The sequence below is a fragment of the Lissotriton vulgaris genome, chromosome 12 (genome assembly GCF_964263255.1).
Source record: "Lissotriton vulgaris chromosome 12, aLisVul1.2, whole genome shotgun sequence".
NCBI classification, from domain to species: Eukaryota; Metazoa; Chordata; class Amphibia; order Caudata; family Salamandridae; genus Lissotriton; species Lissotriton vulgaris.
In genome coordinates this window covers 628,066,586-628,081,213 of record NC_141700.1, presented here as the reverse complement: position 1 = coordinate 628,081,213, position 14,628 = coordinate 628,066,586, and the positions used below count along the sequence as shown (strand labels likewise).

At 45.5% G+C, this 14,628-nt stretch overlaps 1 protein-coding gene across 1 annotated transcript in view; it reads left to right on the top strand.

The window, feature by feature from the left end:
- The window catches only part of DRC4 (dynein regulatory complex subunit 4), a 99,053-nt gene that overhangs the window by 55,998 nt on the left and 28,427 nt on the right, over positions 1-14,628 (top strand). The window contains exon 9 of the mRNA XM_086945779.1: positions 5,830-6,039. Within this exon, the coding sequence (XP_086801905.1) occupies positions 5,830-6,039 (210 nt within the window). The remainder of the gene's footprint in view (positions 1-5,829; positions 6,040-14,628) is intronic.

The window sequence follows — 14,628 nt, the reverse complement described above, 5'->3', positions numbered from 1 at the left end:
AGGGACCAACTTCTGGGCATACCATGCCAACTGAGGACGAACAAAGCAAAATCAAAGGGGATGTATTGGAACAGGCATGGCCATTAGACACAATCAAATGCCTTTTCTGCATCTAGGGAAAGTAGCAGTTTTTCATTCAGATCAGCCTTAGTAAACCAGATGACATATGCCAGTGTTTGTAAATGATTATGAGGCGACCTGTACGGGACAAAATCCACTTGGTTATCGTGTATCAGAGACCTAATCACACACCCCAGCCTGGTGGGCAGAACTGTAGCCAGTATTTTCATCTCACAGTTTAATAGTGAAATGGGGTAGTAATTGGAACAATAAAGGTGATCTTTTCTCGGTTTTAGAATGAGAGAGACATGCGCTCTTTTAGATTCAGGTAGGAGAGAGCTGGTACTATATTGCAGTGAGGAGCGGGACAGTTTGGGTGCTGGTGGCTCTAAAAATTGTAATGGGAAACCATCTTCCCCCGGTGTCTTGTCTGTATTCATGGGCTTTATAGCCTCAGCGACTTCTTCCAGATCCTCATGGTCACTCACAAGGAGAATGGGAAATGTGAGGCCAGACATGAACAATTGTTCTTGTGTGATGTGAACTGGACAATCTGCAGTGTAAAGTGTCATGTAGAAGGCATAGAATTATTTTTCAATGTCCAGTGAATGAGCCAGGGTGATTCTAGAGGCCTTCTGAATAGCCAGAATCGCTGACCATGCTTCCTTTTGCTTCCACTGCATAACCATGTTCATGAGTTGTGCCTGATGCAGAAGACCGCTTTTTCTGCCACTAAGATGTAAAGACTGTTGAGTTCAAGTTTCTTTGCTGTAAGAATCCTGACAGTCCATGGTGGGTTGACCTCTGTACTTCTCCAGGAGGGATTGTATTTCCACTTCTAATGCTATCTTGTGCCTTGCCGCCTTAGATCTTGCAATACCAGTTTCTCTCATCAGTATACCTCGTAGATATGCCTTCCCTGCTGCCCATAAGAATCGTTGGAGTTAGCCGTCGGTTCATTGTGTGCCAGGTAGTCACCAATGAGGGTTCTCAGTCTGATTTCTTTTTTCTTCTGTGGGTTTGAGCTGTGAGGCATTCAACCCCCAAGTGCAGGATTTGGGCAGAATGAGTCGCAAATCTAATATGAGGGCATCAGGAGCTTGATCTGAGACCACTACTACACAGATGGTGCATGCACAAGTTAGCACCAGAGCTGTAGTATTTGTCAAAAAGAAGTCTAGTTGAGACTCCAAGCTGGAGATCGATATGTGCATTCGCCACTCATGGGTTGTAGCAAGTGCCAAACTTCATGGAGGGAATGGTCATTCATCAAGTCGCATAGTACAGCGTGGTCGCCATTGCGGCTCATATCTTGCCTGCCTGATTTATCTCAAAGAGGGTTTAGAATTAAGTTCCAATCTCCGCCAATTATGAGTTTATGGGAGCCGAATTCCACCAACAATCTATGAAGGCTATCCAGCCAACAGAGTTTCAATCCCACAGGGACGTATACTGAGCCAATGACCAGGATTTGGTCCAAGACTTTGAACAGCTCAAAAAACATAGCACCCATATTCATCCGTCCAGGACTTCAAAATCTGAACCAGAAGAAACTTATGGAACAAAATGGCTACTCTGTTCTTCCGAGAGAGAGAGAGAGAGAGAGAGAGAGAGAGAGAGAGAGAGAGAGAGAGAGAGAGAGAGAGAGAGAGAGAGAGAGAGAGAGAGAGAGAGAGATAAACGGGGAGGACTGGGTGTCAGATGGATCCACATCTGATCCTGTGGAAAAAAAACTTTACCCACCCAATAACGTTAGGTTTCACCAATTCTTCTGCTGTAACGTGTTTACTGTATACGGATGATGTCAGATGTTTTGGAACCCAAGAAAGTCAAGAGTTTTCTTGCGTTTAATAAAATGAACCATTCTGTTTACATTCAGGGACCAGAGGGTCAAGTTAACAACACAATGTCGAGGCATTGTGAACCAACCCCTGAGGAATGGAGGAGTGAAAAAAAAACGTAACCAACATTTCATTGGGAATAGAACACCAAATGTGACCACTGTTCCATAGCGAGTAGAGGAAGAAAATCGACTAGGCCAGTAGCGGGAGAAGGATCGGGGGAAGGGAAGTAAGGTTCTGAAGGGGCTTACATCTTATGGGGAGACCTACATTTGTCTCTATCCTGGTGGTGGTGGTCCAGTCAGAGGTCTCTGTCAACTTGTCTATTCCTATTCAGTGCCTCCACTCGAGACATCTGTGGCAGGAGAGAATGGGGCGGGTGGTGCCCATATTCTGATGACAGTGGATCTCATCATCCTCTAACTAAAGTTCAAATTCTGCTGGAACACGGAATTCCTTAAGCTTTCTATTAACAGTTTCCATCATGGTGGCTGTTTTTTTAGCCCAAATCGGAAATCTAGTTTCCAAAGCGTCAGACGCAGGGCTAGATTTTTTTTTCATAGGATGTGTGTTTCATGTGAGTAGTCTGCCGAGAAAGGGATTTTGTTGCCATTTAAAAGTATGGACCATGTTCCCGAACTTCTGAAAGAATCATCCTCACCTGCTGATGATGGAGGAAGCATGCAATGATCATACATGGGCCCTGACAAGCTGATGAGGAACAGGACGTGGTGAGGTGTGCTCATTCAAACTCCAATGGGAGTGAAAAGGAAAAGCCCAATAGCTGCAGAAGAAAACACTGAAGGAACAAGGAAACATCTAGTGTATCAATGAACTCCAGGACTCCAAAGATGCAAATGTTATTTCTGCAGCTTCGATCATCCAGGTCTGTTAATTTCTTCTGTGTGTTCCAGAGTTTTGTGCTTCATATTATGGTCTCTTTCACTCTCATTTTAAGGTCAGTAACTTTATGATCTGTGGTATCCATGCATTGTTCCAGGTGAGTCAGATAACCTTTCAGCAGCTTGAGTTTAGCATTAATTTCTTTAGTGGCGAGTCCGACAAATGTAATGAATGCTTGTATAGCCCTTAGGGCACCCATGGTGGAATCCAACGTAACCGCGGATGCCGGCATGGCAGAGGGTGAAGGTGTTAGATTTATGGCTTGAGTAGACCCGGTGATGGTGAGTTGACGGTTGGTCTTACCTGAAGCCATATTTCAAGGAATACGAGGAGGTTGAAGGACCCAGATCCCACAAGCCAAAAGAGAGGACAGGCGTTGCATGTAATGGTAGGAATAATTATGTCCAAGAACTGCAAGGCTCCCACCGCAAAGTGGCAATCCGTTCTCGCTTTAAACTCATTCTACTTAAACTGCTCCACAGAGCCTACTACACTATTTCAGTACTGGTCAAAATGAGGTTACTGGACACCCCGGTCTGTCCCACGAGGATGAGGTCACAACAACACCTACATACACCAATGGTGGGAATGTCCGATATTGCAGAGGTACTGGGAGAAGGTTATGTCGGTTATGGCCCGGATAAGTAAGGTCTCCATTGATGTCTCCCCTCGGCTTTGTCTTTTAAATATTTGGGAGGCCACGGACCTGTCCCGATCTGGGGAGCAGTGGGTCTCTCTGGGCTGTATGGATGCGAAACGCAACGTAGCCAGAACATAGAAGGGAGGAGCTCCATTACGATACTCTGGGAGTCGGATATGGATTGGTGTATGCAAGCATAGAGGGTAATATAAGAAAGGTGGGGCTGCCCGCCTAAATGGACACGAATCTGGGGTCTTGGAATGAGAGTAGGGGTTTTCTCTGTACCCTCTTCAGTGATCCCCCCGTTATTGTTGATTGACAATGAAGCCATTTAATGTGTGAAATACAATGGAAACTACGGAATATGTGATTGTTCTGAGAACCCTATGCTGTCCTTCGTTTTTAGTGTACTACCCTTTCATGACTACCTGGTTATACTGATTACGGCACCGCACTGCAATTGTTTTTGTTGTATATTTTTATGTTGAATTTTCAATAAAAAAGATGTAAAAAAAAAAAAAAAGAACTGCAATGCTCAGCAGAGAGAGGTAGAATCCCAGCAGCGTCATTACCATACGAGGATATCCAACTCAGAATGGCGACCGGGGCATTCTTCCTGTGTCCTTACTAAGTAATGATTATTGTGACGGAGGAGCACAATCCGTTTGCTGTATAGGGTCCTACTTTGGGGTTATCAGCAGTAATCCCAATATTGCAAGAGACTACATGGAGGCCCTCCCGAGTGATGACTTGCCGGGCTGATGTCCCTGGCTGTACCAGTACCACCTAGGTCGTTGAGTGCTTTTTGTTGCCAGGCCGAAAATTGCTGTCTTTGAAGGCATCAAATCGTAGTTGGCGGCTTACCGGACAGACGTTACCGGCAGCAGCAGCATCTCCACCACTCGGATCCTAAAGAGCAGGCTAAAATGAGTGAGGAGTCACCCACATTTAAAGGCTGATCAAGAGCTGGTCTGCCAGGGTGCCTCTACTAATAGATTAGTTGAATTTGTGTTTATTTTTCATTCAAGGTGGATACAAGTCGGTGAAAAGCCAGCCATGCTTCTTCTCCTACTCTCACTGAACTGTCCCTACTGCATTCAGGATCATAGTTCCTTTACTTTGTTTATGCACTTCGACAATTCCCCTCAGGTACACAAGACATCTGTTAGAAGCTTCCCAATTCATCTACAGCAAAATACAACAGTGCACAGCTGGGCATTCTCTTTACACATGTAACAGATATCACTGAAGACCTTCCGAACATGCTGTACCTCGACATTTGGCAGGCATTTTAGTGCCCTCAGTAGGCCCTACTTAAACCCCCCATGCCTTCAGGAAAAACTCTTCTGAAGCCCCTGCCCATTCACTCCTACTACCTGGAAGTGCCATTCAGAAGTATAGTTAGCAGAGCTAGACTTTTCTGGTACATGTACTCATTCCCACTAGACTTCATGTACAAACATCTTTAGTGGATGTTTCTGCGTCCATCTTTTCTACAGGCATGCCATGCCAATGTGGATTTGAGTACTATATTTCAGTGAGCTTGACTTTGCTATTCTGTCATTGTACTCATTCATGTTGCTAAAAGTATTCAGGGCTCTGCTATATATCTGTCAGTGCACTATGTCTGCCCTTGTGCAGGGCGTTCGTTTCAAAAGCGTTGAGAATATTGCTGTGTACGTATGTTTTTTAGATATGTCTCAAAAAACAGTTTCTGAATTTGTTTGTTTTATGTTTTTTCTGTGCACACCTCTGTTATGTTGATCTCTGAACATCTCAAAAATAGATTTTTTTAAGTTTACCTTTGGGTGTGTGTTCACCAGGTTATGTTTGTGTATTGTTGTGCATGTCATTTGAATGTACAAAGGCATCTTTTTACTCTGGTGGCCTGTCTTTGGATGTCCTTATGGTATATCAGAATGAGTGCAAGCCAGCTGTGATGTTCATTACTGAATGGCTTTGGTTAGCGAGTTTACACTTAGATCTCTAGAGAATGCGTGTTATGGTAGCATTTATTTTGCATGCAAGTTAATGTATGCGTTTTCCCTTGTTGTGTAAACTCTGTTTTTGCATGTTTCGATGTTTACATACAGCTCAAGGCAGGTCTGTGTTTTGCTCATAAGCATGTCTGTGAATGTATGATTGTTTGTAGAAAGGGATTATCTTTACAGATATCTCATTTTTAAAGTGTGTACCACTGTGGGCTAGGTGGCGGCGGCCTCTCTTTCATTTATTTTAAGCCAGGCTTTGTTACTTGTGGTCTCTAAATCTTCAATTGATCATTTTAATTGTTGTAATTCCTGTCACTTGTATTTAAGCTCTTGAAGATTCTAATTAATCAATCTGGTTGTGTAATGTGATTTTAAATGCCTTTTTTGTGAACAGGTGCAGGCAGAGAGGGACGAGCTCTACAAGAAATTCACTAAAGCCATCCAGGATGTACAGCAGAAGACCGGTTTCAAAAACCTTCTCCTGGAGCGCAAGCTTCTGGCTTTATCTGACACCCTGGAAAAGAAGGAGGCGCAGCTCAACGAAGTTCTGTCCGCCTCGAACCTGGACCCCAACGCGCTCACCATTGTCACACGCAAACTCGAGGTACTGGGCTGGGTTTAGGGGATGTATGAACAGTTCAGTGTCGAAAATGATTTGGAAAACCATCCAGGTGCAGGCACATGCAGGCTGCTGAGTAAAAGCAGCAGCACATAGGCAGCAACATCAGAGAGGATGCAGGTAGCTTACAGTAATGGTGCAACCACATGCAGTTTCCAGCCATACATAAGAGCAGCATGGAAAATGCAGCTGTACGTAAAAGCTGGTTACAGAAATATACCAGAGCTACAAATAGGCCTAAGCATGAAGGAGTAGAGAAGTGTAGGCTGCAGAAAGATGTAGGAGCAACATGCAGGCTATAGCAGTGTACGGGTCATGCACGTAGGCTTCGGCAATGGACAGAAGCCACATGCAGACTGCGTGAGTACACAGGATCTCCATTCTGGCTGCAGTAGTATTTAAAATCTGTGCCATTTCTTGAAAGCTACAGGCTAGCTAAAGCCATTCACAGGATACAGACAAAGAGGAGTAGCAATGAGTTGTTTTTGCAGAAGCGGTACATGCAGGTTGCTGTCATGAAGCAATTGCATGTAGGCTGCTAGCAAAGAAAAGTTTCATGCAAGATACAGTTATAGAGCATCCACATGTAGGCCACTGTCACAAACCACCTTTGAGTTAGGTGTGCCTCAGAGCATCTACGCACAGTCAGATACAGGCAACTACTACAACGTTGCTGCATGTAGGCATTTTTCCCATAAAACCTGAATTCGTGCTGCTGTCATAGAGGAGCTTCATGCAAGGATATCACTAAGGAGCCACACAGAGACTGCTCACACATCGCAGCCATGCAACTTGGTATAGTAAGCCTTGCGCTGGTTAAAGTCTGAGATTTTTCATGTATGCTATACTCATTTAGAATCCTTTAATTCAGTTCACCTGCCGTGTCGCAACTTCAGTCTCCAAGGCCCAATGTAACCGCTGATCATTCTGGACCCAAAGCCTCTGCGGAATCTCTGCCCCGGTGGTTACCCAACAGCGGGGCCAGATCTGACACCGTGTCTCACATTGACGCGCAGTCCCTTGCCTCCATCTCCCGGCGAGCACATCCCCATTGGTGAGACCCTCTCAGGGGACCAGAATCGAGCGGGGGCTTGCCGGATGTCCACTGCTGTGCTAGTTTTGCCAATGGCTACAGCCATAGCGTGCCTTGGGTCTCCCTGCTTCTCAACACCTCATCTGCACTAAGTCGCAGCGAGCCTCCGTAACTGCCCACAAAACGCCCTCCTTTTAAACAAATGATTGTCATGGGAAAGGGTATTCAGAAAAAAGTTTAGTTGCATTGGTTCCTTGTTAGGCTCCGAATCTAAATGTGCAGGGCATTGCCTAAAGGACATCTGTATATGCATGGTGTTTTGGTCATAAATTGGAAGAGGCCCAACGCTTTAGTCACAAACAGAAACTTTTTCCGGTGTTCTGGCCACAGTCAACCCTTTCAGTGCATGGATGTGTCTGTGTAAATATGACAACCTTAAAGCATACTAGAATGTTGCTAGCCGAATGCCAACTCTCTTGCTCAGTTTAATGGTACCTCTGTATGTAAATAGAGCTATCTGCTTCTACTCTCCTGAGTATAAAATAGCATGGAACCTTTCCTCCCTGCATGGTTACAATGTTATGCATAGAATCTTCTTCTCTCCTACATACCTGCTTTCCCAGATGCATGTTGGGTATATCAAGCCATCACTATTTCAGGAAATGCCCATCCCTTCCCTTTTCTCACCCTCCACCAGAGCCACTTGTTGCATAGGATAAAGCTTTTATTGTTCTTGATCGATTCTTCCCCTCACCACACATTCTTTTGATAGATTTAAAGCTGCGTTTAACTGGGCACAAGAGGTTTTTTTTAAAGTGTGCTCTAGATCACAACGTATTCCCCCTAATGTAGTGGTACAAAATCCATATAGACGACAGTATGCCATTTAACTTTTAGTGGTTCATTGGAAGAAGCACAAGCTATCAATTTCCACTGTTCAGTATCTGTCAAGCATACAGAGGAGGCTACAAAGCTAAAACAAGCATTTACAATGCAATGGTCTCGTATTTGTTAAAGTTAGATCTATTGGCATTGCTCATGACATTATTTTTGTTTTTAAAACATACAAATAAATGGCATTGTCATTTACAATGCCATTAGCTTAATCTCTCACAAATGCGAGACCTATTGCATTTGCACCCACACACACACACAGAGCCATACACAGAGCCGCACACAGAGCCACACCCACACACACACACACACACACACACACACAGAGCCACTCACACAGCCACACACACACAGAGCAATGCAATAGGTTTCGCATTAGGAAAGTTTGAACTATTGGTATTGTAAATGACAATTTTTTTTTATGTGTTGGTTTTGAAAATAGCCAAATTAATAGCTTTGTCATTTACAATGCCAATAGTTATAACTTTCGCAAATGTGACACCTATAGCATTTGTAATGCAATATGTGTTGTATTTACGTGACTTAGATGTATTGATATTATAAATAACAATGGCTTTTATTTTTTTTAAATAATTAACACTTAAATAAAAGTTATTGTAATTTATAATGGCAATAGCTTAAACTTTAGTAAATAACTTTTGTGAAGATTATGTTCAGTGTATTTTATTGTGACGAAAATTCAAGAACAGAAGTGAAATATTAAGATCTTTTTGTGACATTTGTAATAAAGTTTGAAACATTGAGAGAACATATTTGAACCAGTTGTTGTTGAATGGTTGCACAGAATGATGCTGTGGTGGCGCTGATTGATGTTGTGGTGGCGACGAATGATGCTGTGGCATTCAGTAATTCTGTGGTAGCGCATAGTGATGTTGTGGTGCCCCTGAGTGATGCTGTGGTGGTGCTGAGTGGGGCTGTGGTGATGCGATAGATAGAGTGAGTGCAATAGATAGAGTGAGGGCGATGGATAGATGGAGGGCGATAGATAGATAGAGGGAGGGCGATAGATAGATAGATAGATAGTCTGAGGGCAATAGATTGGTTGTGTGAGGGGGTGTGTGTGTGGTTGTGTGTGTGGGGTTGTGTGTTTTGGGGTTGTGTTGTGTTTGGGGTTGTGTGTGTTGTTGTGGGGTTGTGTGTGTGGTTGTGTGTGTGCTTTTGTGCGTGTGTGGTTGTGTGTGTGTGTGGGGATGTGTGTGGGGTTGTGTGTGGTGTGTGTGGGGGGCTTGTGTGTGTGTGGGGTTGTGTGTGTGGGGGACTGAGTGCAGTATCATTCTCAAACTGTGCACACCTAACTGAGATTGACAGTTAATTCCATGTCATTGGCGACCTCAAGTGCCGAGTTCTCATAAAAGCAGCGGTGCATTCTGGGAGTTGTAGTCCAGCAAAATCTAAAATTAAACAACTGGCCAAAAGCTGTGTGTATCAATGATTTGTAGAACGAAAATCTGGACTGAAATATTGGGTCTTTGTGCATTTTCAGTGGCATATTGAGGCTCCCAGGAGGGTGAACGCGAGAGTCCCTGGTGGATGATACCACTGAAGTCCAGGGAGTGGAATCATTTTAGGAGAGGGAGGAAGGCGTGGAAGGCACGTTCTCCCCTCCAGCATATGGGGACCATGTGGACATTTTGTAGAATGAAGCGATTCCAGTCCGGCCCTGCCTCTGGCACCTGGACATGCCACTGGTTGTAGGGCTGCAGGAGGAAAGGGTTCTCTCACCTGTCAGGAAGAGCTCGGCTATCTTCTTGTATTCAGACATTTATTTACCCGTGCCTGGTGACATGTCTTCCTGTATCCGGGCAGCTCGTGCCTGGCGGAGCTGATAATATATATATAAATAACAATAAAGGGTTTGGCTCATAAGCAGCAAGGCTGAGCACATCATAACCAAAGACCACAACCAATTGCCAGTGCTGCTGCGATTTCCTGATTTCCTGAAATAACGATGTAAACACTGACCATCAATACATCTGTAAGCTCATTAATCGCTTTTTAGTGTTTGAATTCTCATTTCATTTTTTTCAAAAAACCTTTTTCATTTTTATAAAAACGAAAAAGGTTTTTTGAAAAAAATGAAATGAGAATTGGTTGTGGTCTTTGGCGGGAGCTGATGCATTATTACCCACAGAACTCTACGCAATCAACCTCTAGTCTTGGAAAGAGTCAGTAAACTAGAGCGTGAAACCCAAAACTCAGCCAGAGATGGAAAATGATGGGCTCCAAGCCAAGAGCTACCTGTGAGCGCAGCTACAGCAGCGGCGCTTCATTAACCTCGTCATCCTTCACGGAGAGCTGCACCCCGGGGATGGCCGGGCAGCTCCTCTGACTGGAAGAGAATTGGGGGGTGGGGGAGTAATCCCGGGCAGAAGTGCGAGGCGCTCTCTTACCTCACTGGCCCATCTCCGGAGGCCCGGATACTGGGCTGTGTGTCCGACGGCGGAGGACAGAACTCTGGTGCCTGCAGCGCTTAGCTTAGCTTTGTTCTCCGGGGCTTATCTGCCCCCCCCTACTCCCTTCTCCCCCCCCCACTCCCCGCAGGATGAGGGTGGGCTGCCGGGATGATCCAGCGGTCCGGATGCAGCTGCGCCTGCCCTTCCCGCCGCGGTCCCTCTCTGTGTGTCTGTCTCCCTCTGCTGAAGCGCCGGGAGCTGCCGGCGTGGGAGGGCCAGAGGAAGCCTGAGGGGCCCGGGGTGTGTGAGCAGAACAGCTTCTCCTAAATGTTTGCGGATATCAAATGCTGCAGTCATACAGTGGCATTCAGATTTTTTTTTTGCGTTGTGTTTTGTAAAAACTTTGGGAAAACTTGCAAAACTTTGACTCCCCATGCGGTTCACGGCGATTCGATTTTTTTATTATTTTAAATGCGGGAAGAGGGGGGCAGGAGAGGGAGGGGTTTCTGTGGGGGGCGGGAAAGTGGTGACAGAGGGAAATGATAGAAGTCTTTTTTATTGCACTTGGAGAATTCAGAGGAATGACCAATACAAAGTAAAGAAGTAAACAAGCACTTTCGCGATCGCTATAGTAAAGCAAGCGGTCGCCAGTTGTATCTAAGCCCCGTCCTTTTCAGACTGGGGGGCGTGTTTTTGCCTGAGGACATCACTGAGAGAAAGGACAGGAAAAAACACGCCCCTTAATCTGAAATGGACGAGGCTTAAAGTGACTGACAAAGCTCTTCTCCAATGGCTGGCCGCCGTTTAGGAAGCCAGCCAATGGAGAAGAGCTAGCTTGTTTAAGCCCCGTACTAGAGACATAAAATCTGGCCAGCGAGACTGCGCAAGCGCAGCCTACGCTAGCCGAGACCTAAACATATGTTGCTATTACACTGGCTTTGTTGCTTGTAGCACTTACTTCACCCATCTAGAAAAGTAATTGAAAGTAAAAAGGTTTGCCTCATTGGTCATAAAATTGGCCTTGGGGAAATGGGTAAAAACACAACTAGAAAGAACCACCAGTGTCCCTATCAGTGCAGGTTTGATGGTAATCATATGACGATATTATGTTCAATTATGACACAAATTACAGTATCCAACAGGCCCAGGAATGTTAAGCAGAATATCTCTGCCTATAAAGGATGGCTAACTGGAGGCACTGCAGACAAGGAGTGACAGGTGTGCTTGTTGCATACTTACTCAGGTCCATCGTTCCTGACCCTTCACCACAGAATTCTGGATGATCATGCAGCCATAAATGAGGACAAAAGCCCCTGCCTTCCAGTGCCCCTAAAAGTGGCATCTAATAGTTAAAGTTGTACACTGTTCCCAAGTACTTTGAGGATGATTAAAAACTTGACATCAATGGCCATTACTCAAAATCAAAGGGATTCAGAGTGACGCACAACACAAAGACCACACTAGTGGCAGTCACCGATACCATCAGACTGTCACTAGGTGCAGGCACACCAGTCATGTTGGTCTTACTAGATCTGTCCGCGGCCTTCGATAGGTCTATCACCTGATCTTAGTCCGCAGACTGAATGACGCTGTAATATATGGCAGGGCACACTACACTGGCTCAAGGACTTCCATAATAACTGAACCCTAACCATCTTTCTAGACTCCTTTAAATAACGCACCCCACTATTTAATAAAGGAGTTCCGCAGGGTTCCTCAGTGAGCCGGACATTATTTAATGTCTACGTAGCGCCCCTGGCGCAAACCAGAGGATCATGTGTTTTTGAGACCCTATCATACGCTGACGACACCCAACTTCTCATCTCCTTTGTGCAAGATCTGGAAATGGTTAAATCTCAGTTTGCTAGCTGCATGAGAGAAGTCGCTGATTGGATTACCAAAAACTGGTTCCAATTGAATAGCGAGTAAACTGAGATAGTACTATTTAGCAAAGCTCTAGTCTGTGGACTGGTGGCTTTGCGGAAATTGGTCCTGCCCCAATTCCTAAACAGGCTGTGTATCAAACGGGACCAAACCTTCTGTTTGAAGGATCACGTTAGCACTGCCTGTGGCACTTGCTTTGCCACTATGCGTCTCCTAAAAAAATATTTTTCCCTGGTGTCCCTCCACTTCTATAAAGACCCTGGCCATGTACTAATTGATAGTCGCTTCGACTATGGTAATGCACTGCCAGTGGCAGCTAATGACACACTGCTGTCTAAAGTACAGGTAGTGCAAAATACAGCAGTGCGTCTATCTGCAACTTCCCTTTACGGTCTTCCTCCGTACCTATTTTAAAAGCCTTACCTGGGCTGCCAATCGGGAAAACGTGTCATCTTCGAAGTTCGCTGCTTGACTTTCAAAGCACTAAGCATTCGTGACGCACTTACCTCTATTCCAGACTCCTCCACTACCAACCCTGTAGGTTGCTCAGGTCCACAAACAAAGAACTCCTAAGGATCCCTCTCATTCGCCTGCCAAGTTCGGGGGTCATTAATTTTCTTATCTTGCTTCACTTCACTGGTATGAACTCCCTCTGTATATCCAATCCCGCCCGACCTTTACAAGTTTAAAAAACTTCTAAAAACGTAACTGTTTTGATTCCACTGTTCCATTGTGTAGTAGCAAGCGCCGAGATACTCCTTTGGGAGACACGCTATGCAAAAGCCAGTAACATAACAAAAGGATGGGTAATTCTGTCAGATGTGATGCTAGTACTAAAGAAAAACCACTTAACTTCTGACTCAAGCACACAGAAAAGCCTGATGAGAACTGCACTTAGGCCAATAATGAGAATCTAGAAGACTTGTAGCTCAGTACAAACAACTCCCAAGTTTATGTGAACCTGTGTCTCTTCTTTTAATGTTTAAAAGGTGTGAAAGACCTCAATTTGGAGTGCTGAGAACTTATTTACGATTGAGCTCAGTGTGATCTCCTACCCATCTTTTCTCTGGGCATTTCCTGACAATTCACTTTCTCTCCTCTGGTTGCACCCTTGGTCTCATGATGTCAGGTTTCAGATAACCTGGATGTCTTCTTAAGGACTGCAAGAGTTGCACTGGATTCAGGGAAACACTTAATGCAGGCAGTTGGCCGTGGCTCCCCACCATTTTTTTACTGGTGGGCGGGTGGGGGGGATGTAAGCCCGACCTCGAGAGTACTTCCTGTTGTCTTCCTTAAAGTAATTGGGACGCAATGATGGTTGAAATGCTTGAATTATTAATCTCATCCACTGGCAATTAATTTGGCTACATCCCAATCCAGTGCCTGGTACCAAACCCTTATTTATGCGAGCTTGGTCTGTCGTAATCAGTATCACCAGCATTATTTTTACACTAAAAAGGAGGGCTCCTTATGAGTGGCTTCACCGACCCAGAGTGACGCATGCAGGTGCAGGACTATGGGTCCCAGTACCTGCGCAAAGGCTTCACGCAGGCCTATGCGGAGAAAGCTATGTGCCTGGCTGTAGAACTCATTCACCGCTAGCAAGAGAGGAGCTGGAGTGAACCAGGGCAGGCAGCTACATGGAAGTGCAAACATAATCTTTCAAACGTTGTGTGCATGCAGATGAGTGTGTGTTTGAAAGTGAGCGAGAGACGGGAGTGAGTGACTGCTATTGTGACTTTGAACGAGTGAGACTGAGAATGAGGACAAGTGAGTGAAAGTGATAGTGCATTGCACTGAATCAGTGTGAGTATGGAAGTGAGAAAGAGTGTGAGTGAGTTTAAAAAGAGCATGAGTGAGAGCTGGTTTGTAAGTGTGCTGTTTGAGCTTGCGAGTCTGGTGCTGACCCTGGCATTCGTGGCGTCAACTTTAGTTGTGTTTCAAGCCGCTGCTACTTTAATGGTGATGTGCACTTTGCTGTGGGTGGTCAGGTGGCACACCTTTCAGTAGGTGGTCAGATGGTGTACTTTGCGGGTGGCCTGGTGCTGCACCTTGCAGTGGGTGGTCAGGTGGCACACCTTGTGTGGGGGAGGTCCGGTGGGAAACCTTGCTGTGGGTGGTCAGGTGGTGCACATTGCAGTGGGTGGTCAGTGGGCGGGTGGTGCACCTTGCAGTGAGTGGTCGGGTGGTGTACCTTGCAGTGGGTGGTCAGTGGGCGGGTGGTGCACCTTGCAGTGGGTGGTCAGGTGGCACACCTTGCAGTGGATAGTCGGGTGGCACACCTTGCAGTGGATGGTCAGGTGGTGCACCTTGCAGTGGGTGGTCAGGTGGTGCACCTTGCAGTGGGTG